Source organism: Xyrauchen texanus, chromosome 30 (assembly GCF_025860055.1).
Source record: "Xyrauchen texanus isolate HMW12.3.18 chromosome 30, RBS_HiC_50CHRs, whole genome shotgun sequence".
NCBI lineage: Eukaryota > Metazoa > Chordata > Actinopteri > Cypriniformes > Catostomidae > Xyrauchen > Xyrauchen texanus.
Window position 1 is genome coordinate 27,556,230 of NC_068305.1, and position 24,252 is coordinate 27,580,481.

General features: G+C 36.8%; 1 protein-coding gene across 1 annotated transcript in view; it reads left to right on the plus strand.

Annotated features, from left to right (window-relative positions):
- Nucleotides 1–22,554, plus strand: part of LOC127623751 (otoferlin-like) — a 104,753-nt gene extending 82,199 nt beyond the window's left edge. Inside the window, exons 26-46 of the mRNA XM_052098234.1 lie at nucleotides 2,701–2,862; nucleotides 5,252–5,371; nucleotides 5,517–5,678; nucleotides 5,762–5,924; nucleotides 6,442–6,596; nucleotides 6,863–6,892; nucleotides 7,042–7,173; nucleotides 7,261–7,336; nucleotides 9,793–9,932; nucleotides 10,207–10,344; nucleotides 10,467–10,604; nucleotides 10,681–10,808; nucleotides 10,916–11,086; nucleotides 11,205–11,365; nucleotides 12,498–12,640; nucleotides 13,475–13,563; nucleotides 14,338–14,436; nucleotides 16,641–16,882; nucleotides 16,990–17,168; nucleotides 18,992–19,092; nucleotides 21,324–22,554. Of these exons, the coding sequence (XP_051954194.1) occupies nucleotides 2,701–2,862; nucleotides 5,252–5,371; nucleotides 5,517–5,678; nucleotides 5,762–5,924; nucleotides 6,442–6,596; nucleotides 6,863–6,892; nucleotides 7,042–7,173; nucleotides 7,261–7,336; nucleotides 9,793–9,932; nucleotides 10,207–10,344; nucleotides 10,467–10,604; nucleotides 10,681–10,808; nucleotides 10,916–11,086; nucleotides 11,205–11,365; nucleotides 12,498–12,640; nucleotides 13,475–13,563; nucleotides 14,338–14,436; nucleotides 16,641–16,882; nucleotides 16,990–17,168; nucleotides 18,992–19,092; nucleotides 21,324–21,504 (2,910 nt within the window). The 3' untranslated portion in view covers nucleotides 21,505–22,554. The remainder of the gene's footprint in view (nucleotides 1–2,700; nucleotides 2,863–5,251; nucleotides 5,372–5,516; nucleotides 5,679–5,761; nucleotides 5,925–6,441; nucleotides 6,597–6,862; nucleotides 6,893–7,041; nucleotides 7,174–7,260; nucleotides 7,337–9,792; nucleotides 9,933–10,206; nucleotides 10,345–10,466; nucleotides 10,605–10,680; nucleotides 10,809–10,915; nucleotides 11,087–11,204; nucleotides 11,366–12,497; nucleotides 12,641–13,474; nucleotides 13,564–14,337; nucleotides 14,437–16,640; nucleotides 16,883–16,989; nucleotides 17,169–18,991; nucleotides 19,093–21,323) is intronic.
- Nucleotides 22,555–24,252: the final 1,698 nt, after the last annotated feature.

A 24,252-nucleotide genomic window follows, 5' to 3' on the forward strand; every position in this document is an offset into this window, starting at 1 on the left:
TTTGCTTTTTGTTGAGTTGTAGTCTCTACAGTAGTTTGTAGTATTCATTGCTGTGGTTTAATTCAGTGTTTTTAATCAATTAAATATTGACCGAAGAGTCAGATATTCATTGACATTTAGTGTCCATGATACTTTTTTCAGAATTTAGAGCAGGGGTCGGCAACCTTTTTGAGTGCCATTCTTCATTTTCCTGGTCAATGACGCACATCACAAGCCGATCAACTATTAACCCTTTTTGGTAAATCACACTTGCAAAATCCTAAAACTTTATTTCCAGGTTTCATTTACGTGTATATTTTGAATCCCATAATGTGGGTTAATCGTTCAATGCAATTTTGACTGTGACCATGGTTTAAGGAGGGTGTACCTGCAGTAGTATAGTCTAGGGCATATGCCGTATGCCCACCTATATTTCTTAGGATTTTGCAAATGCCTGAAATAAGTGATGATACGTATGGCCACCAGAACAGCAAGTAGTCTTTTGACCTGGAAGTTTTTCAGTCTACTAACGTGTTGCCACAGCACCATTGAGTGAATTGTGTATTTTCACTGGCGGCCAAAAGTTTGGAATAATGTAAAGATTTTGCATTTATGGAAAGAAATTGGTATTTTTATTCACCAAAGTGGCATTCAATTGATCACAATGTATAGTCAGGACATTAATAATGTGAAAAATTACTATTAAAATTTGAAAAAACTTTCATAACTTCTTAAACTACTTCAAAGAGTTCTCATCAAAAACTCCTCCATGTGCAGCAATGACAGCTTTGCAGATCCTTGGCATTCTAGCTGTCAGTTTGTCCAGATACTCAGGTGACATTTCACCCTACGATTCCTGTAGCACTTGCCATAAATGTGGCTGTCTTGTCGGTCTCTTCTTACACACCTTACAGTCCAGCTGATCCCACAAAAGTTAAATGGGGTTAAGATCCATAACACTCTTTTCCATTTATCTGTTGTCCAATGTCTGTGTTTCTGTGCCCACTCTAACCTTTTCTTTTTGTTTGTTTCAAAAGTGGCTTTTTCTTTGCAATTCTTCCCATAAGGCCTGGGTCTTCTCTATACTGTTGTACATGAAACTGGGGTTGAGCAGGTAGAATTCAATGAAGCTGTCAGCTGAGGACATGTGATGCAGTCTCTGATGTACTAATCCTCTTGTTTAGTTGTACATCTGGGCTTCCACATCTATTTCTGTCCTTGTTAGAGCCAATTGTCCTTTGTTTTTGAAGACTGTAGTATTCACCTTTGAATTAAATCTTCAGTTTTTCAAGCATTGTATAGCCTTCATTCCTCAAAACAATGATTGACTGATGAGTTTCTAGAGAAAACCTTAAGACATGCCAGTATATTGCATACTGTGGCAACTCAAAAACAATCACAAAAACAATGTTAAGCTTCATTTAACGAACCAAATAGCTTTCAGCTGTGTGTGAGCTAATGCCAAGTCATCTAGTTCCAAATTAGCAATTTAGCATGATTACTCAAGGATAAGGTGTTGGAGTGATGGCTGCTGGAAATGGGTCCTGTCCAGATTTGATCAAAAATTACTTTTTTCAAATAGTGATGTCAGTAATGTCCTGACTATACTTTGTGACCAGTTAGACACTTTGATGAACTAAAGTACCAATTTCCTTCCAAAACAGCTAAATCTGTACATTATTCCAAACTTTTGGCCACCAGTATATGTATATATATATATAGATTTTTAAAGAGTACTGCGAGAGCTGCGAGAGGCGGGAGGAAACTGATGGCACTGGCAAGACAAACAGTCCGACTAAGCTGATCCATCAATCAGAACATTCATTTCAGACGTGATTGGATATGGCTAACCACTCATATTTCATGTTTCAGTAAGGGGCGGGGCATTTGCATCATCTGATGCACAAGCATCTGTGGAGTAAACATAATATGCACTGTCAATGTATTTTTGTGCTAAACGCAAATATTTATATAGTGTCTATATACATTTAAATGTAACTTATGCAATTAAACTTTGTGAAAATACTACATGTTATTGCATCTCTGCTAGTTTTTTGGGGGGGTTGGGTCTTTCATAAATTCACAGTATGCCCACCTCAAGGCTACACCACTGTGTATCTGTATGCTGGCTTGGAAATCTCAAGGGTTAATAGTGGTGTTTTTCCTTGTTACGTCTCATGTTGTTCTGAATGCAAAAAGAAACAAATGAAACACGGAATGTAGGCTGTCTGAACGAAGCAAAGCTGGTGCATTTAACAAAAAGTGAAGCACTGCCGGCTTGTGATGCGCGAATGGCTTGCACGCGCTGCACGAGTCTGTTGGGTATATTGTAGTGTCATCAGATTGGAATGCAAGTGCAGAATTTCATTTGAATAAAATTGTCTACTTCTTCCTCGCCGTTGCTGACGTGCCTGTGTCATAGTGTTGCTGACCCCTGATTTAGAGGATGATTGAACTTTAATCTTTGTCTGTTGTGAATGTCAACTATAAACATCATTTATGATCCGTAACCAAATATTGATTCTCATTTCTTAAAGCCCCAGCAATAAAGTAGCCATGGTGTGTTAGTGACGTTACAAATCAAAGTCATAGGGATGGGGTAAGACTGACCTCTGGTGTTTAGGGATGGAAGTGTAACTGTTTTGTGTGTGTGTGTGTGTGTGTGTGTGTGTGTGTGTGTGTGTGTGTGTGTGTGTGTGTGTGTGTGTGTGTGGTGATCAGGGGAAGGCTGAGTTCATTGGGCGAACATTTGCAAAGCCACTAACTAAGATGGTTGATGAACACTACGGGCCCCCACGATTTCCTCCCCAGCTGGAGTATTATCAGATCTACAGAGGGAACTGTGCTGCAGGAGATCTGCTGGCTGCTTTTGAACTATTGCAGGTACACAGTTGTTGTGAAAACTTGAACATACATGTACATCTCGAGTGTACTCACAGGCAATGCTTGTTAAATGTTCCATGTTCAATACAAGTTAAGCCTATAATCGTCAACATTTATGACACAAAATAAAAAACAACACAAGTAAAAATATGTGTTACTTAAAGGCATTTACAATGGAAGTGAATGTGGCGTCTACAAACATAAAAATACACACTAGTTTCAAAAGTGTAAAAAATTTAGAAGACATTTGACATAGCCTTCTCATTAAATATTTTAATATTACTGTATATTTGTGTGATAAAATCAGGATTTTCTTTAGACGTTTACCAGATAACAACGTATATAATAGTGTCATGAAAACAAAAAAAGTTATTTTGGATATGAATTTACACAGATCAGGTTTGTAATCGATTTTATCACACTAAAAACATGTAATGTTTTGTGGCTCATGGTGGCACCACCAGGCCCCCAAAAAATAATTGTTAAATATACCATAGTTTTAGTTAAAATAATTAAATATGCACTAATGATTTTCCAAAAATTAAAATTCTCTCATAATTTACTCACCTTCATGCCATGCCTGACATGCTTTCATCTGCTGAACTCAAAAAAAAATATTTATTTTGGTCTATACAATGCAAGTGAATGGGTGCCAACATTTTGAAGCTCCAAAATGCATATAAGTCAGCATAAAATTAATCCATAAGTCTCCAGTGGTTAAATCAATATCTACTTTTACATTCTTCTTCTTGTGTTTTTGGGGTTCACATTATTCATGCATATCACCCCCTACTGGGCAGGGAGAAGAATTTCAAGCAAACAATGACTTAAATATTGATTGGTTTCTCACCCACACCTATCATATCACTTCTAAAAAATATGGATTAAAACACTGGAGTCCTGTGGATTAATTTTATGATGCCTTAATATGCTTTTTGGAGCTTCAAAATGTTGCCACCCATTCACTTGCATTTTATGGACCTACAGAGCTGAATTATTCTTCTCAAAATCATAATTTTTGTTCTGCAGAAGACAGAAACATCTGGGATGGCATGACGGTGAGTAAATGATGAAACAATTTTCATTTTTGGGTGAACTTTTCCTTTAAATATACCTACGGTTTGTTAAATATTGGCTAACACTGAGCTAAAGTCTCCATGGGGTAAAAAGCTCCATTGATTTTATTTCCTCCTAAAACACTAAATAGCAACACAAACTACCACATCACTTTCCTAAACACCTATCTGTCACTATACACTGGAACATTTTCCTGTTCCATGAGATCTTTGTGTGTGGTGTATCAAGGTTGATTTTGAGGTAATTTGGTTAAAATGTTGAATGTAGCTATTGAAAATCCCTGAAATTAACACATTTGTTTTGACAAAATATTTATTTATTATTTTCAGTTTTGAACATTTTAACCAAACTTATTATAATTTTTTGTTTTAAAACAAAAAAATCTAAAAATTTTCAATAACTGTCCAAAAAGTGAAAGGATTGCATTTTGAGTAAAAAGCCCCCCTGTGGAAGGGGCTAAAGGCCCCTATTAAACACATTGGGTCAGTCAATATGAGCCCACTTTGAAAATGTTTAAAAACTATTTATTTTTCCCCCACTTAAGAAAAACAATCATTATATGGAGACTGTGGAGTATTGGTTTATAGAAAAATTGAGATGTATTAAAATGCTAAATGTTTAATACAAATTAACAGGAAATTATTGACTTTTTCTGAAGTAGTTATTTTGAGTAAGCATCATCATAATTTGTTACTCAAAAAAAGCATCTTGCATTCTCAAAATGATTTGTGTTAGTTGACAAATGTACCCTATATCTATTGCCCCGGTATCTACATGATATCACTTTACCACAAAATTTTTTTTTTTTTTTTTTTTTACCTTGATACATTTTGTGAGCAGAAAAAAGCAAAGTTTCCTTAAGAGGTTATACCCTAACAAGGACAAAACCTATACTTCCATACTCGATAGTGAGAATGTGGGTCACTCTTTCTCTTTTCCTGTCACTTCTCTTTGATTCTTGTTCTTCTTGCCTCATTTCTCATCTCATTATTCCTAAATTCTCTGTCCTATATTTCCACTATACTCTTCCACGGAATCATTAACAGATTCCCTATGACGATGAGGAGATCAGGAGGGCTCTCATTGCTGTCCATGACTTTGCAGTGCCTCAAATCAAGGTGCAATATAAAGAATAAAATGTGCCCCTCTTCAATAGTTCTCTTTACTTTCTATTCCTGTGTAACTGACTCCATCCTCTTTGCCATTTTCTATGCTCTCTATTAACCATGTACTGATTTACCTCTAGACAATCTTTTATGATTAGATGATTGATATACAGTATTTTCATGAATAAATACCTGTTTATCCTCAGATTGGTCCAGCAGGTCAGGTAGCGCTCCCTCCAATTGGTGGCCCAACTGACTCTGACCGTGGTCCTATTCTGCCAGTACCATTGGGCATTCGACCGGTTCTGAGCAGATATCGCATAGAGGTGACAGAATAGCCATAGAAATCATTAGCCATAATATTATACAAAAATATTATTAGTGAAACAGATTGGTTGTTTTTGCAAATTTGCAGCTCATTTAATTTTCTGTTGATTGGTGTTGTTGAGCTAAAGCTTGTTGTCTCTCCAGGTCCTGTTCTGGGGCTTAAGAGACCTTAAAAGAGTTAACCTGACCCTGGTGGACCGGCCTCGTGTGGACATTGAGTGTGGAGGAAAAGGAGTTCAGTCAGCCCTCATTCAGAACTACAAGAAGAATCCAAACTTCAGCACGTTAGTGAAGTGGTTTGAAGTGGTAAGTAAAATGTGGTAAATTAAAAAACATCTTCCTCCACAATTCTGATTAAAACAGTTACCTTAATTAACCTTGCATTGTAGGATCTGCCAGAAAATGAGTTACTCCATCCACCACTGAATATTTGGGTGGTGGACTGTCGGGCATTCGGACGCTACACTTTGGTGGGGTCTCATGCCGTGACCAGCCTTCGCAAGTTCATCTACAGCACCCCAGACAAGACTGCCAACAACTGGGCTTCCACAGGTACCTGTTATGTGCAGAGTGCTTGTACTTCTTTTGTTAATAATATTAGTCACTAGGGTCATGTTTTACCACTGTTAAAGAAAATCACTCAGTAGTTTTTTGTTCATGGAAGTCATCTTGAACTCCAGAAATACTATTCCTTTAGTGGCAAAACTTTTTAATGACGAACAAATTACTGAGTGCAGTAGTGCAGTAAGTGTTTTGTCTATCCTATACTCTCCTGCTAATGCGGACTGTTCTAAACAAATTACTCCCTAACCACTTAAAGTGGAGGATTCAGTGAGTGCAATGCAGTAAGACATTTAGATCAAGGCTTCAAAATATTCCTCAAAATCAATTTCTCTATAAAATGTGCATTTTCAAAACTTGGTACAGACTATTTCTTTTTCCTGCTTTTCTGACTTTCCTTTTCTCTATCTCTTTCTCCTCCTTCCTATGATCTGTTGATCTCTCCTCTCTTTCCTGGTGCTGGTTTTGGGCCATCGTTTGCTGAATCTTATGACCCTTCCCACACCAGCTAGACTGACCAATGGCTACATGGCTCTCACCAATGGGACGTCTCATTCCCGCCCCCATTCCCACCCCATTTCTCATCCCTCAGGTGACATTGTTGTCAATATGGACCCTGAACCCAACATCAAGAAGATGGACACAGTTGTCAAGCTTGATGCTGTGAGTAAATGTATCATGAATACTATGAGAACAATAAAACTGTTAATGGAGAAGTCAACATGCTGAATTAATCTCTGCTTGATGTGTTGTTTTTGCCTGCCTTGCACCTACTGTGTTACAGTTTGTTTTCAATGTTATTAATAATGTCTGTGTCCCTTAACAGCCAAAAGCATGTTTTCATGTGTTTTGTAGAGTGTTATTGTACATTCTGTTGTAGGTGTCATTTTTATTTGATGTTGGTTTTGTGTGATCCCTTGTCCTTGTAGACCACTGATGCTGTTGTTAAAGTTGACTTGGTAAGTCTTGGTTTGCTTTAGAGAGATTTACATTTTTAGACAAACCATTTATTTTTATTCTTTTCATTTTTGACATTTCTGCATGATTAAAAATGTCACCACATTACATTTAATACAAGTAAGCATCACAGCATCCTCTGTATTATCAGAACGAGGATGAGAAAGAGAAAAATAAAAAGAAGAAGAAGAAGAAAGGAGATGAGGTGGAGGAAGAGGAGCCGGATGAGAGCATGTTGGACTGGTGGTCCAAATACTTTGCCTCAATAGAGACTATGATGGAGGTTGGGGGACTGTCTTACAAGAAAACATTTTCAATAAAATGTTTCATACTGTACTGTTTTACACCTATATACATTCTATGAATTCAGAATCACAGAGCCCAGGAGGCAGCTCTGGCAGAGGCAGAGGAAAGAGAAGATTTGGAGATAGCAGCAGAGAGTGGAGGTAACCACAGATCTTTGTTCTGTATGTGTTAGGTTGCACCTGGGGCCATACTGTAGAAACAGCTTTGGTATCCTATCTTACCTGTTTAGGTCCTAAAAATTTACTTGTCAGAGCAGAACTAAAAGGCCAAAAGCATACTCTATGCAAGTACGTGAACGCAGATGCTTCTAGCTATGCAAGCTTGATTTGGTGCATTGTTGCGTTCCAGAAAATGAGTCAGACCATAATTCATAACACAATGCAATAGCGCAATAGCCTACATTAGTGTGAACCTTACGCTTCTATTGTGCGGTTTGTTGCCGCCAACGTAAGAAAAATCTTTAAGCATGTTCAACCGGACCACACATTAGCATCTGCGTATGCATACTAATGTAAGGTATGTTTCTGGCGTAGTCCGAAGAGAGGAAGTTTCTGTAATATGACCCCTGGTGTGTTGTTCCTAAATCATATACTGTCATTCCATATCCATTCCATCACTTTTGTAATCATGACATAAAACCATTAGAGTCTGCAATATGTAAAGGTTTCTCTCTGTCATGGAAAACCTGGAAAAATAAAGGAATTTCATATTTACATTTATTCATTTAGCAGACTCTTTTATCCCAAGCGACTTACAAATGAGGAATACATCAGAAGCAATTCATCCTAAGGAGGAAGTAAATAGAGAAGTGCTGTAATACAAAGTTGCAAATTACTCAGAGAAGAACAAATAAAAAGGAAGGTGAGAGACAGTGGTAAAAAAATTTATTGAGATATGTTTTTTTAGAAGAAGAAAGAAGACAGTTATTGCATTAGTATGATTGGATTAATAGCTCTTGAAAGAGATGCTTCTTAAGATGTTTCTTGAAGGTGGAAAGAGATTTGGCTGCTCAGGTGGAGTTTTGCAGGTCATTTTACCAATGAGGAAAAGTTGAAGGGAAATTGTGAGATGGCACCACAAGGCACCGTAAACCCACTGATCATAAGCTTAGGAGCCGGTGGTTGTTCTGTAAGTGAGCATCAATTCCTTGAACTTGATGTTAGCAATTGTTGGCAACCAGTAAAATTCAATGAAGAGAGGCGTGACATGTGCTCTCTTGGGCTTGTTAAAGACCAATCGTGCTGCTGCATTCTGGATCAGTTGCAGAGGTTTGACTGCATGCAGAAAGTCCTGCCAGAAGAGCACTGCAGTAGTCCAGTCTAGATATTACAAGACCTTTGAAAAGAAGTTGTTTACTATGCTCAGACAGGAAGAGTCTGATATTCCTAATGTTATACAGAGCAAATTTGCATAATTGAGCTTTTTTTGCAATATAGTCTGTAAAGTTAAACCGATCTTAAAACACAACCCCAAGATTTCTGACTGTCCTGATGGTGTAATTGTTCACATCTAAACTGGTTGATGTCTAGCAGGTTATTCTGGGAGAGAAAAGAGGAGACTTGGTTGAACACAGCTCGTTCACGTGTTTTTGCTATGAATAGGAGGAGAGAGAGACAGGTCTGTAATTTTCTAAGAGTGTAGGGTTTATTGTGGGTTTCTTAAGTGAGGTTACTCAAGCCTGCTTAAATGTTGTGGAAAATGTACCAGTTAGAAGAGATGTGCTATTTATGTGTGTGAGTGCAGGTAGGATTAAAGGGGAAATGGCTTGTAGGAGATGGAAAGAAGGATCAAGGGTAGTAGGGTGGCTGGAGAGGAGAAGTTTGGGGACTTCAGCCTCAGAGAGGGGAGCAGGGGGCTGAGTATTGGTTTTAAATAGGAATTTTAAAATAGGATTTCCTGGCCTGGAATAGTCAAGGCAATTATTTGAATCTAAAAAAGTCATGGAAATTTCTTTAGTTATTTTTGTTATGTTTTTTTTCTAGTTATGCTCAGCTCTAGAATATTTTATTAGCAAGAAATTGGTCTTCATGAGTCCAATCTCCATAAAATAATTACCTAGCAATTTGTACAACTGGAAAACTCATGGAAATATGGAAATGAGTGATTAAAAGTGTTTAATTTCTGTTTGTATCTTTATTTCATGTCATGAAATTTAACCGTTAACACTTTACAATAAAGTTCTATTTGTTAACATTAGTGCAATTGCTAATGTGAACTACAGTTATTGTATACAACTTTTAATAAAACACATTTTTATGTTGAAATTAACATGAACCAAGATTAAAAAGTGTTTTTCATTGTTAATTCATGTCAACTAATGCAGTTAAATAATGTTAATTAATGCAAGCTAACAGTAAAGTGTTTCTGACAAACCTTCAACAAATGATTAATTTGATTCATTTTATTTGTCATGCTTTGGGCGTTGCAAAAATCGAGTTATTTATACTGCATTAAAAGATCCATATGTTATTTGGGCCCTTAACTGCCATGGCTTGACCACATCATTGTTCATGACAAACCTCCTGTCAAACTGACATTGTGTTGTGTTCACCCATTTCCATTTCCATCCATACTGACCATTCACCACTGACATCAGAGATCAAAGCTGATGACTTTCCCATGAAAGGCACCAAACCTAAAGAGAAGAGCAAAGACAAGAAGAGCTCCAAGGACAAAAAAAAGAATCAGGATGGAACCGAGAAACGACCTCCAAAACCAAAAGTGGATGAACTAATGGTCAGTGCTCTTTTAACTTGCTTGATAATATTACAACTAGAAGTGTTTTTAATTCTTCTTTAATATGACCTTTTCATTTTAAATGCAATTTATACTGTTAGTCAAACATTTGATTAAGTCTTTAGATCAAAGTGTTTTTGAAGATCATAAGAAACATAATTTCAGTCTACAGTCCAAATTTTGATTGGTTGTGTATATATATTATAGAAATTGGCAATGTAGTCTAGTTTCCACAAAAAGTGGCCTTTTGTAAATGCAAATACCTTTATCTCAGGTGTATAATAAAGAGCTGGAAAGTGAGTTTGATAACTTTGAAGACTGGCTCCACACCTTCAACCTGTATAGAGGGAAGGCCGGAGACGATGATGACCACAATGTGGTTGATGATGACAGGATTGTGGGCAGATTCAAGGTAAGAGATCCCTTGTTTCCCATTAGCGGCAAATATGACATGTATGAAACAGAACATTTAAATTTGGACTATGAACATGAAGTATCACATATTCCTTTTTAACCTATCTCCTTGTGATCCAGGGCTCCCTCTTGATGTATAAGCTACCACTGTCTGAGGAGGTCACCAGAGAGTCGGGATTTGACCCTAACATGGGCATGTTCCAAAGTATTCCTCACAATGACCCCATCAATGTTCTCATCAGGATTTATATAATTAGAGTAAGTGAACTCTGCCTTATTTGCATGTTATTTTTCTGGCACTCTTTCTGCTTAAGTATTATGGCTCTCTTCTCAGGCCACCGACCTGCACCCTGCTGACATAAATGGCAAAGCAGATCCTTACATAGTCATCCGACTGGGAAAGTCAGAGGTTAAGGACAAAGAGAACTACATTTCCAAGCAGCTGAATCCGGTCTTTGGCAAGTGAGGTTAAGATTGTTGCAAACAAATAGCTGAATTGGTTTGAGCTCCAGTAAGGAACATTCATTTCTGGAAAGAACAAGATATGTATAACACCATCCTTTCTTAAGGTCATTTGACATTGAGGCCACATTTCCCATGGAGTCCATGCTGACAGTGGCTGTATATGACTGGGATTTAGTTGGAACTGATGATCTGATTGGTGAGACTAAGATTGATCTGGAGAACAGATTCTACAGCAAACACAGAGCCACATGCGGCATTGCATCCAACTACAGTGTGTAAGTACTTGCTTCCTCAATTTTCCATTCTAATTGATTGGAACATATTGAGAATGAATATGTGAAACCTTAATATTAATAATATTAAATGAATGCTCTGAAAAACATTTTCTTGTAGCCACGGTTACAATGTGTGGCGGGACCCTCAGAAGCCAACGCAGATCCTTGCTAAATTGTGCAAAGAAGGCAAATTGGATGGGCCCCACTTTGGACCGGGTGGCAGAGTCAAAGTTGCAAACCGCATATTTCTTGGACCAACAGAAATTGAAGACGAGAGTGGTGAGACATTTACAGAGCTTCTTCTCTAAAGCTTTTTCAGTCTTTCTGTAAAATGCATGTACCTTTGTATGTTTAGGATGTAAATTATATTTCTGCTACAAGTTTGATATTCTTGCATTCTTTGATTACTGTGGTGGTAAAAAAATAAAAACTCTCAAAGGGGGTTGTAGAGTTACCTTTAAATGTAATTGTCATTAACCCTCCTGTTATGTTTGGGTCATTTTTGACTCGATTAACAGTGAAAAGGTCATCTTAAAGTTGTATTTGGTCAAAATCTCCTCAACAATGAATAAATGAATTTTATATGATACTTGTTTATATTTATGCAATGTCAGGGTATATTGGGGTGGTTTATAGGGCATTGCTATGTGGTTGCTAGGGCATTAATAAATGGTTACAAAATGGTTTCTTACTGATCAAAAGTCGAAAGAAACCAGTTCCAAGTCTCTATGACATCCTGATCCCTTGACGTGTGAGGACCTTTTTAATGGAGGTCTATGGGATGTCTTCACTAATTTTTCACCACTGAGTGGACATTTCAATTCTGGAACAAAAATCTTTTAGAATATAAACCATGATTCTGTATTTGCTTTAAAGAGGTTCAGTGTGTAAGTATTCCAATTATCAGCTTTCTTCTTCATAATGATGGATTTACTGTATCTACTGTACAAGAAAAGTACCACAGTTGACCTATAGGTGGCACTATTTCCAGATATCTTCTGTACTACTCCGGGTATTATTTGACCTGGACAGAAAAGTTGTTTGACATATTTTCTCACAAAACTTATGGGCTTAACCAGATGTGTTATTATTCAGGTGGCTAGCTACAACATAAACATATTTAGTTTACCTGAAAAAAAAAAATTATCTGACTGTAGAAAATACTGTTTACCCTAATGACTGCTATAACGTTCCTTGTGAATACACGAGAACGCCTGAGAATGCATACTTGCGTTTTGTTATACATTTTGGAATTGTATAACAATGACACCTAAAATTCAAGATTTGCTTTCACATATGTAGAATATGTTCCAGGGATTAGCTTTCATCTTGTAATGTAAGTCGATATTATGTTTCACTTACCACTCAGTATATGGAAAAAGTTTGATTATAATGCCATTGTATCTTGCAGGTCTAAAGAAGCAGACAGAAGAACACTTGGCTCTTTCTGTTCTCAGGCACTGGGATGAGATCCCACGAGTTGGTTGCAAACTCATACCTGAGCATGTGGAAACCAGGCCACTTCTCAACCCTGACAAGCCAGGCATTGAGCAGGTAATCAACAACACAACCTGGTCTTGAGTCACATTACTGGACCTGCAGTTTTGCCAAGTGATTTGTACATGGCAGTTCTAAAACAGCAATGTCTTTTATTAATATTCACACAAATCACAAGTTAAACATTTACTTTTTGCTCTGTTCCTCACACAATGCTATTTTATGACACACAACTTATACCGATACACTATAATGCTTGCATAATGTAACCAACTACATTTACAATATATTTGATTTTGCTTGAACTGCTAGAACGTTACACTTGGAATGTGAGGAACCAGATTTCAGAAGAGCATGTGGGTCAACACGTTGTAGAAATTGTTGTAGAAACACCACAAAATGATGATCGGTTAGGTTTAGGCTTAGGTTTAAGGTTTAGGGTAGGGAGGTAGGTTTTGCTGATTTAAAACTTGATAGAGAATTAACCTTTATAACCTAATTTGTTTTGGTGAACATTTTATCTGCTTTTAGCGCCACACAGTGGACATTTCACCTCAGAACTCTTTTCACCGCCATAGTCAAGTCATTTCTATGACATCAGGCTGTAAGAACAACATGCATGGTGTGCAACAAAATGCTGTTTAACTTGCTGAATTTTAAATCATTAAAAAATAAAATGATGTGGATTAATTCTGAATAAACAGCTGTATACTTTTTAGCAGTTTGCAGTTTATGTATGCTTGAATAACGAGGGAATTCAAACAAATTTCAAACTAGCAATCATCAGCAAGAAAGAGGAAGGCAAAATGTCAGCTTGTTTCAGTTAGTCATGATGTGATATGATACACAGTTCTCTCTGCTTAGCTCCTTTGAATGTTCATAATCCCACAGGGAAGAATTGAAATGTGGGTGGACATGTTTCCTATGGATGTACCAGCACCAGGACCAGCTATTGACATATCGCCACGCAAACCAAAGAGGTAGGTGATTCGGAGAGAGAGTCTTTGGATGATCTGTTTCACTCAATACAGTACACCATTTTGAACATGAAAAGGTCAGCATCAGTGAGACATCCGTGGTAGCTTTTCACTTTTCACATTCTTGAAGTCTCAGATGTTTTGCGTGAATTTTATACGTACATAAGATTTTGTATGTGATTTTCAGGATTTTCCTTACTTAAGTCTAGATGCTAGAAACAAGATATCCTAATACTTTAATATGTGACAAATCATTAGAGGATGAGACAAAAAATGCAAGCTTTAATAAATCAGTCATGCTGAGATAATGTTTCTGTTCTTAGATCATTGCACCCTTAGGCAAGGAACAGATTGCTTCATTATCAGGACTGTTTTTGCAATTAGTACTCTTTGGATGAAGTAGATACTTTGGTTGGCTTCGATCGGTACATAACAAATGTGCATCTATCAGTTAAAAACTTTGAAATGTCTTTTTTCTAATTGTTAACATTTGATCTCATCAAGTGAGATTCTACTTTGATTTTCAGCTACAGATTAGATACAAAGGTGCCACAAAACAGATGAAACTCTCTCACTCCGATGGTTTGATTTATTGTTTTTTCTTCTTCGCCATACTTAAACTCTCAGTTTCAAGCCTCCGTCTCTTTCATCTGCTTTTACCACATGTCAATCAAATTTTAAGCGAGGCCTGTACAGTGAAATTGTCCTATTTCAGAAAGAGATATTCGTGAGATGATGATCCCATTCTTTTCCTTCCCCTCCACCTCCATCTGCCAGATATGAACTAAGGGTGATAATATGGAATACTGACGAGGTCATTCTGGAAGACGATGATTACTTCACAGGGGAAAAGTCCAGTGACATTTTTGTGAGGGGGTAGGTATGGGCTGGTGTGTGAAATGTGTGCTGGTTGCATTGTTGTTAACGAGATACCTTTGTTTGTTTGTTTCTGTTTCCTTTTGTTTTTGTGTCTGTCTGTCATGTTGTGTTTGGTGTCATACTGTCTATTCCCCCCTCCCTGCCCCCATGTCATTGCTGTACTGTTATCTAGCTTTGAGCTTCGTGTTATTATTTGGAACACCGATGACGTAATTCTAGAGGACGATGCTTTCATGACAGGAGAGAAGATGTCTGACATCTATGTCAGGGGGTAAAGATACGATCGCATGGCTCGACTGCTCTGCATCTGCGCCTCACCATTCACAACAAATTAAACTATTCCATACAGATCCAGCAAGTTAAACAGGACTATATCATTCAAAATTATGCTACTGTCTAATGTAAAGCGACAGTTCACCAAAACATTATTTTATGTTGTATGACTTCCTTTGTTGCGTCGAACTCAAAGGGATATGTTAGGTAGAATGACAACTTCAGTCACCATTTACTTTCATTGTATGGAACAAAAATGCAGTGAAAGTGAATGATAAATGAGGCTGTCAGGCTCTTACATTCTGCCTTTTGTGTTCCACGGAAGAAAAAAAGTCACACAGATTTGGAACGGCATTAGGGTGAGTTCATTTTTGGGTGAACTATCATTATAATAAAATATGCATCAACTCTGCATTAATTTGGTAATATTATTTAAACATTTCAGTCTGTAATTACATTTTATATTCAGTTCAATTTCTTATAAATATTGACAGTGACATTTCTATATTTGTAAGTGGTATGGTCTTGATTTCTTCAGGCCTAATATGTCTTGAGGGCCTAAAGATTCTCTTATCAAATACTGCATGAAAACATGTTTGTTTGCATGGAAAAATCTTTTACAAAATGACATGTGGCATTTGCATCCAAAACAAAAAAAAAAGAATTCCTTAATTCTGACACTTTCACTGTTGCCTATTTACTGTTTCCTGCTTTACATTTTGCTTAAGGATCTCTCCCACAAGAGAGGCTGCAGATGCAATTTTCACAACATTAGTGTAGATAAACGACTAGATGTCAGTTCAAGCATCTCTATTAAGTTATATCTAATGGTAACAAGCAAGCACATAACTCTTCCAAGTCATGAAAGAAAAAAAAGGCTGTTGTTGGTTTTAGAATCTGATACAGTGGCCTCACAAAGTATTTGGATCAGCTTGGTGTCAATCTGTAAACATTCAAATACTCACTATTTTAAATGTATAGCCACAAGACGTAAACCATATGCATGTTATCATGATTTTAGTGTGATAAAATCGCTTACTAACCTTTTCTGTCTAAAGTTATATGCCATTTTAAAACTTTGTTGCCATAACGAGATAACAGTAAACCCTGTGAACTTTTAAACAACTTTACGATGATTTAAACAACTTTACAGCTCAAATAATACAAATGTTTTAACAGGAGAATTAATGGAAGTGACTTTATAAAATTATAAGCTTCACATTTCTGCCTTTAAACCCTGCAACAATGACTTTGATTGTAAGTACCTTTGCTGTGCCTCACTTTTATCTTGATTTTTTCTTTTTGTTAAATAAAAGGAGGGATGAGTCAAAATATCTTCTTTTTTTTTTTCTTTTTTTTTTGTAAACTACATTATGTCACAAATGCTGTTGATTGAGCTGAACTTGTATTCAACCTGGAGTTTTCCTTTAAGTGTCCAAAAGTGTCCACATACTTTTTGGGGCCACTATATATATTTATCTACAAATACTTTGGACTTGAAATGAAAAAGCATAAATATTTGGACTTAACAAAATAATGTTTAAGAACATCCAACTGCAATGACCATGGGGTAGAATTTTGATTATTTCATCCTTTTCCAGTATATAAATAGCTCTTCCTGTGTTTGGTGGTGTTCACATATGACCTTGATATGTGATATAGATCAATTATTATATATGCATGCTTTCTAGTCAGTGGTGGTGTGTCAATATTTAACAATTTGCAAACATATAAGTGCACTTTAAAACTTTGTAACATTTCTTTGTTCGCAACATTTCTGCATGTTTTTGTCATGCCACTTATACAAGAATAAAATTAATGGTTCATGCTTGTTTATTGTTTGTATAAATCAATTGTTAAAATGAATATGCACATGGGCTAGCAATGTTTCATCACGTCTAACAATCCACAATCATATTTTTGCTCAGCTGGCTAAAAGGACAACAGGAGGATAAGCAGGACACAGACGTGCATTATCACTCTCTGACTGGGGAGGGGAACTTCAACTGGCGCTTTGTCTTTCCCTTTGACTATCTTATGGCTGAGGAGAAGATAGTCATCTCCAAGAAGGAATCCATGTTTTCCTGGGATGAGACAGAGTACAAGATTCCTGCTCGACTCACCCTACAAGTATGGGATGCTGACCACTTTTCTGCAGATGACTTCCTGGGTATGGCAAAAGACAAAATAGGACACTTATTATTTATTCATATATTAGATATTTCTAACATACTTGCAAGTACAGTGAAATAATGCAATCTTTGTTTACTTATGCAGGTGCAATTGAGTTGGATTTAAATAAGTTTCCCCGTGGTGCAAAAACAGCCAAGCAGTGCTCTCTTAACATGGTTCTCAAAGAGCATGAGCTTCCAACCATCTCCATCTTCAAGCAGAAGAGAGTGAAGGGCTGGTGGCCCTTTGTGGCCCGTGATGAGAATGATGAATTTGAGCTCACAGTGAGTTAAAACAATTTAAATGTGAAATTGTGGCAATTCAAGCTTTCAAATGACATCCCAGCAACATATAATTATCACATTAGAGTCAATCATCTTTAAATAGTAACAAATTCAAATATATTGTATTAGACATGTTACTTTTATTCTAATACTAATTATATTAAAGGTGCAATATGTAAAATATTTTTTTTTTTTTGCCAATGTGTGAACTTAGTAAGGCAACTTAAAAAATGAGCCCTTCCCGGACATCCTAGGTTGCCTATTAAAGCCTGTAGACTGATTTTCATGCGAAGAGAGCGGGTCGCTTTTGCCGGGAAAATTCAAAAGGTGTGACGTTTATGTGCGCTCCCGAGAGCCTTGCATCAGACAGTAGCTTCTCTTCCGCTATTCAACAGCGTCAACAGACAGTCTGCAACACTAGGTAACGTTATCTTAGAGATGGAATCCAGCAAATGTCCGGCTCCCAGCACAAAACCGACTCCTACACAAACTCAGAGTTAGCCCAAAAAACTAAAAAAAATTATCTACTGAATCCCATCTGGCTAATCAGGAACGTGATCATGGTCGAGCAAAAACTAGAGTGAACATCGACAGGGCATTTGATTCCTGGAGGACCTTCGTTCGGTTTTGGGGATCAAAACTGACCCTGAATTGGCATTCTTCTTATTGGACAGGTAAACTTACATAACTGCAAAGCATGTGAAATATAGTGACATAAGGATTGATCTGTGTAATTTTAGCTAACTTGATCTTGCCTGCTAACGTTGATGAATCGCAAGCTACCTTGCTTCGTAACTTTCAAATAATTTTTATACTTTATACTAATAGTCAGGTTAATGTCAATGTTAATCTGAAATTATTCAGCAAGGTAAACTACAATAATACTTGACATGAATGCTAGACAATGTTCAAGATAATGCAAAATGACCCATTCATTAGTGTAACGTAACTTGGTTATACAGAAAATATACACATTCTATTATTATTAAACAATAGCGCATCGATATATCAAAATGACAGTTGTATGGAAGTCAATACTGAATTGTGTCAACATATTTATAATGTACAGTGTATTTTATTTAACAGCTATTGTCATCATCCACTAAATTTAGCTAACAGCTATTGATAAACTGGCTAGCTAGCTAACGCCAACATAGGCTATCGGATAAATGCAGTCAATGTATCATGCAAAGAAAAGTGATTACTTCAAACTACAGTCTTGCATAGTCAGACCTATATCCACACTTTGTTTTAGCCCTGCTCCAGCACTGGAGAGTCAAATGTAATATGCAGTCTCAAATTTTGTAGTAAAACAATCATAACTGTGTAATTTTAATTATGCTGCCTGATCTGTCAGCATGATGCCAGTGAATCACATTCAGCCTCTTTATTTTAGTCGATGCTCATGTCCTTATGGAGTTTGTGCGCTTGATCATGAGCAACAGGTAGCTGGCTGCAGTTCACTTAATGACCACAGGTGTCATTAAAAACATGGTTTCTGAATCTTACATACTACAACTTTAAGGTGGACATGTCTAATATAAGAGCTATATTCCAGGTTTTCTTTATATTCTTTTAAATGACACATTTTTTACATAACTACTGCATATACACTCTGGGATGTGAACAAAATATAAAAGGAAAATATTCATCTAAACGGGCATTTCATTATCAGGTATACAGATAAAGTGAGAATGTTGAACAATGCAGACTGCCTACAGTAAGTGTTATTACACTACTGTCAGATTTTTTCCAGTATGTGGTGTTGTAACAAAATGATTGAATAAGTATACCCTACTAACATCCTAATGTCCTGCTCACAGGGTAAAGTGGAGGCAGAGCTCCATCTGTTGACTGCGGAGGAGGCAGAGAAAAGTCCAGTCGGCCTTGGGCGGAATGATCCAGAGCCACTTGAGAAACCCAAGTAAGACATATAGCTGCACATGTATATACACTTACTTCCCCTCAAATGCTGCCTATAGCACATCTGAGAAAAAACGTAGTTTCAACGTATTAATAAATAAGCAGAATGGAGTCCGGGATAGTTGTCACATTTTTTACTTCAATTAATATTTCTCAAGGCAGGTTTATTTTTTTAAAGTCAATCACCCCACCAACAACAACAGCACCAAAACAAAATCTACACCTCTTTTTGAATCTACTCTGGCAATAAATGGCTTATTATAGTCTTTTCAGCATAAAACAATTAATAAATATCAAAACATTGTTTTGGCCAACAAATATTATAATTGACAATACAAACCAACATACAAAACCTCTGCTAGAGACTCCAAATCGTGACTGAGATTTAGCACTTTTGAAAACTTCCCCATGTGACAACTAGTCCCGGTCTCCCCTATATATTATAAATATCTCTTTCGTAGATGACATACATAGAGTATTTGGGGTATAGGGTCTAAGTGTTGAAACTGTGCTAATTATACATCTCTAGAAAAAAGGAGACATAAAGGGTCTCATACAGTAAGAATGCAGTCGATAATTACAGGTATAGAGCACAAAAACTGACACATAAAATGGTGTTTAGTCAAAAGCATTCTTCAGTGAAGAATGCCCCTCTGAATCTGTTCACTTCCCTTTCTAATACTCCCACTCTCCTCTTTTACGTCCTTCCTTGCTCTGACTGCCCTTTCTCCACCTACACTTTCCTGTTTGTTTCCTTCATTCCAATCCCATTCCTGTTTTGGAAAAAGTCGTCCAGACACCAGTCTAATGTGGTTCATGAACCCTCTGAAGTCCATACGATACTTCGTTTGGCACAACTACCGCTGGATGATCCTGAAGGCTTTGGCCCTGCTGCTCCTCCTCCTCCTCATTGGGCTCTTCCTCTACTCTATTCCTGGATATCTGGTCAAGAAACTCCTAGGGGCGTGAGGAGAGAGGGGAAGACCACTGGTAGCCCACTCTCACTGCCTCTGTTTTCTCTGTTTCTGTGTCTTTCTTTGGGCAACCTTTCAGCTCAGCCCTTCATGTTGCCTTTTTGTTACTTATTCTTTTTTTTTTTCAAGACCAAAAACACGGATGTAGGGATTGTGGGTGATTTAGTGTTGGCCTTGCCACAAACATCCTCTCTTTTGGTTTCCCATTTAGTCTTTCCTCTGCCATGCTTTCCCATCCCTTTTTTTATTGTAAATTTGTGTACTATATTGACCTTAGGCCAGTGTGATTGTTATTTGGGCAAATAATTGCAATATTTATATTGAGTATATTATGAGAGCTGTGGTCCAATGTCTGCTACTATGTTTGTTGAACTATCTTTATTTGCCTTTTGCATCCCTTGACTGCCTTGTGTCTGTCTAATGCAGATTTATGGTATCATGCACACAAGAAATAGTCCTTGGCAAATATTTTAACCAGCTCTTGAATAAATAATTATGCCTTTAAATGTTTTGTTCACCACAAAAATAATTATTCTGTCATCATTTACTCACCCATACAGTATACACTGTAGTTCCAAACCTGCATGACTTTATTTCATCTGTTGAACGCAAGAAGAGAAATTTTGATGAATGTTGTGGCTGTCAGTCCCTCACAATCTGACTTACATCTCCTTTTGTGTTTCACGGAATTAAAGGTGCTGTAAGCGATTTTAGCATTCTGCAGCTTTCACGTGACTGAGCCGTTGAATTAGCCATGCCTCCTCATTCCAAAACCCCACCCTCCAAAGATTATTTTGAGACCAAAACCGAGCAAAAGAGCAGCACTGTTTATTACAGTGGCTGTCAAATTCAACATTGGCACACTAGCGCCTACAAATGTCAAATTGACTGACAGGTGAAAAGCGTCAATGTCTCAGCTGGCACAAAGACCAGTGAGATATCTCAGGACACTTATTTCATTAATATCTTTAGGGAGTAGGACATTTTTTTTTGCATACTTTTCCATGACAAAATCGCTTGCAGCACCTTTAAGTAAGTCATATGGTTAGGAACAGCATGACGGTCAGTAAATAGTGACACAATTTTTGATTGTGAAGTTAACTATTCCTTTAATACATTAACAATTTTTCAATCATGATCATATCTTACTTACCAATAACATTTCTATTTTCTCTCTTCTTCCATTATCCATGGTTTCACCTCAACTCACCACTTCTTACCTTCAACACCTACCCATCTCCACCACTTCCAATCACAGCCGGCCTGACACCACCTTCCTGTGGTTTTTGAGCCCGCTGAAGGCCATCCGCTACCTGATATGCAACCGCTACAAGTGGCTCATCATCAAGATCGTCTTGGCTCTGCTGCTGTTGATCATGGTTGGCCTATTTCTCTACAGCATGCCAGGCTATCTGGTCAAGAAGCTGCTGGGGGCCTAAAGAGGAGGCAAGGTTATAATGATGATTTGCCATTTTCCTCTCAAGTGGCCCATTTTTAAAGCACTACTTTTATTTTTAACATCACCTCAAGAGTTTACATCCCTCACAGTTGTATTCTAAGCATAGCATATCAAAAAACCTGTTTTAAGTATTTTTCAATACTAATTTGCATGTTTCCCAAAAACCTGCTGAAAAGCACAGCTTAGACCAGTATGAATTTCCATGCTGGTTCAGGCTAGTTTATGCTGGTTTGGTTCTGGTCTAGCTAGAGGACCAGTGTAGCCATGCTGTTTCCCATCAAACATTGCTGGTCAACCTGTATGGACTTTCTGCTGCAGCTGTATGACAAAGGTACACCAGCATCTAAAACATAACATGCTTTATGCTAGTCTTTACATTAGGTAAAATCAATTTGATCATCTTTTGTTATGCTTCTCTGCAGGCATAGTAGTCAGAAGTAGAAAAGGAGTGTACTGAAGTGACTATTTTTGGTACAAAATTATTAAATAAACTGGAATAGCAATTCCAGTATTCATTCTGGTGTTCATCTGAATGCATTGTTTTAGATTCTTGAATTTTATTGTAATTGTCTAGACTTGTAAAAGCACAATACGCATGCAACTTTGTCTTACAAAGATGACTTGTTCATCAGTAGCTACAGTTTGAAAAATACTCTGAAAGGGTTGCAAGCTTTATGTCATATGAATACACTTTGTCTTGATGTTTGCACTTTCAATCCATGACACAAGTCTTCAGCACTCTAGTAAGATAATGTTGTTTACCCTTTAGAGGAACACACAAAGACAAGCATAGAAAACAGTTTTCATTTGTCATTTAGAGTTTAAACAACACAATGGTGTGTTTGTTTCCTACTTCCTTCTGTTAGATGATTTTGCTTGCTGTGCACATTTATGCAGTTTTATGTTTGCTTGATATTTAATGTTGCTCTATTTATTGAATAGTACATGTGATAATGGACTTGTTTGCACTGATTTTGGCTTGTTTATATAAAAAGGGTATATTTTTCATTATTGTTTACATGTGTGCAATATGGACTGATTTATTTATTTTTGTCAGTATAATGACTTAATAAATTGTATTAATTGAAATAAACAAAGTATTTTTCCTTTTGTGTGGATATGCAATATGCCTTCTTGAGCTATTGACTGCATTTGTGTGTGTGTGTGTGTGTGTGTGTGTGTGTGTGTGTGTGTGTGTGTGTGTGTGTGTGTGTGTGTGTGTGTGTGTGTGTGTGTGTGTGTGTGTGTGTGTGTGTGTGTGCGTGCCTGTGTGTGTATTTGTGTGCGTATTCTGTATGCTGCATGTACTGTAATCCTATCTTCTTACAGTCGGCCAACAACCAACCTATCATGGATGTTTGAGTCCAATACGGGTGACTTGCATCATGGGTTGGCGGCAGTATAAATTGGCGACTATGGTGACTCTGCTAAGCATAACCGGGCTTAACTTTTTGGGCCTTCTGTTCTTTTCTCTACCTTATGCTGTCATCCAGAAGATCTTCAGTATCTCAGGATAATCACCTGATATCACACTGTTCACACAAAATGTTCACAACAGACCACAAACAGACTATTGATTTTAAATCAATTTAAAACATTTTAAAGGAGTAGGCCTTAACATTTACAGAAGTATCATATGATACAAATTCAGTTATTCAGAGCTGAAAGTATGAGGTCATTTTACATAACATTATTCAGTCATGTTGTTTGGCACTTAATGTCTTAATGCATCTCTTACCTGTTGATAACTTATACATTTTTACAATGCTATTCGTTTTTAAGTTCCTAGGTTGCTATAATGTATACAAAATAATCTCCCTATAATGTTAAATAAAATAATGTTTGAAATTAAAATCTTTTTCTGTACATATGTCTTGTTTTAGGGGTCCAAGCACCAAAGCCAAACCCTATTGTATTTTCTTATCATTATTTGTCTACCCTAAAAGTGACTCCAAATTCTGAACCCATCAGTGCCCCCAAATCATTTGGTCATGTGGATTTAAATTTCCACGAGAAACCATACCATAAAAACCTTAAAAGCCATTTTATTATATTCGATTGAAATGTGGTTTACATCATCTACAGACCATGTAGATGACATCGTTTCGAATGGGTTCGAGCTATAACTACCAACATGTCTTTATTTGTGTGCACAAGGTCCAAACATGACAAAACTTAGAACATATGCACCAGGATAGTCTGTGGATATGTGCTACATTTTTATACATTTTTGTTTGTCAACAGTACATGAAAATATTTATTTTAGCTATGAATAAAAAAGGATGTACTATAGATTTTGGCCACTAGATGAAGTGCAAAGATAAATCCTCAGACTTTACATTATTGCGCTTATAATGTAATATCTGTGCAGGACAACAACAAAACAAATAACAGATATCAAAAAACAAAAGAACCTTATGAAATGTTTTATTTTATTTTTCTCTAATTCAGTTTTTTTCCTGATTTAATTGTCCAGGATTCTGCAATTTACTCAATTTCATAATAAAAAAAAAGGTTCCTTTCAAATGCATACACAACATTTGACCAATTTTATAACTATTTAAAAATAATATAAAATTACCTCTATAATTACATAAAAATATAATGAACTCTTTAAATACACACAGCAAAGAATTTACAACATAGCATTGTAATTTTTTTTTTCTAATAAAGAGAAAACATTAAACATCAACAACTAGCAACAACAGAAGGGTCCTATGAAATTTGA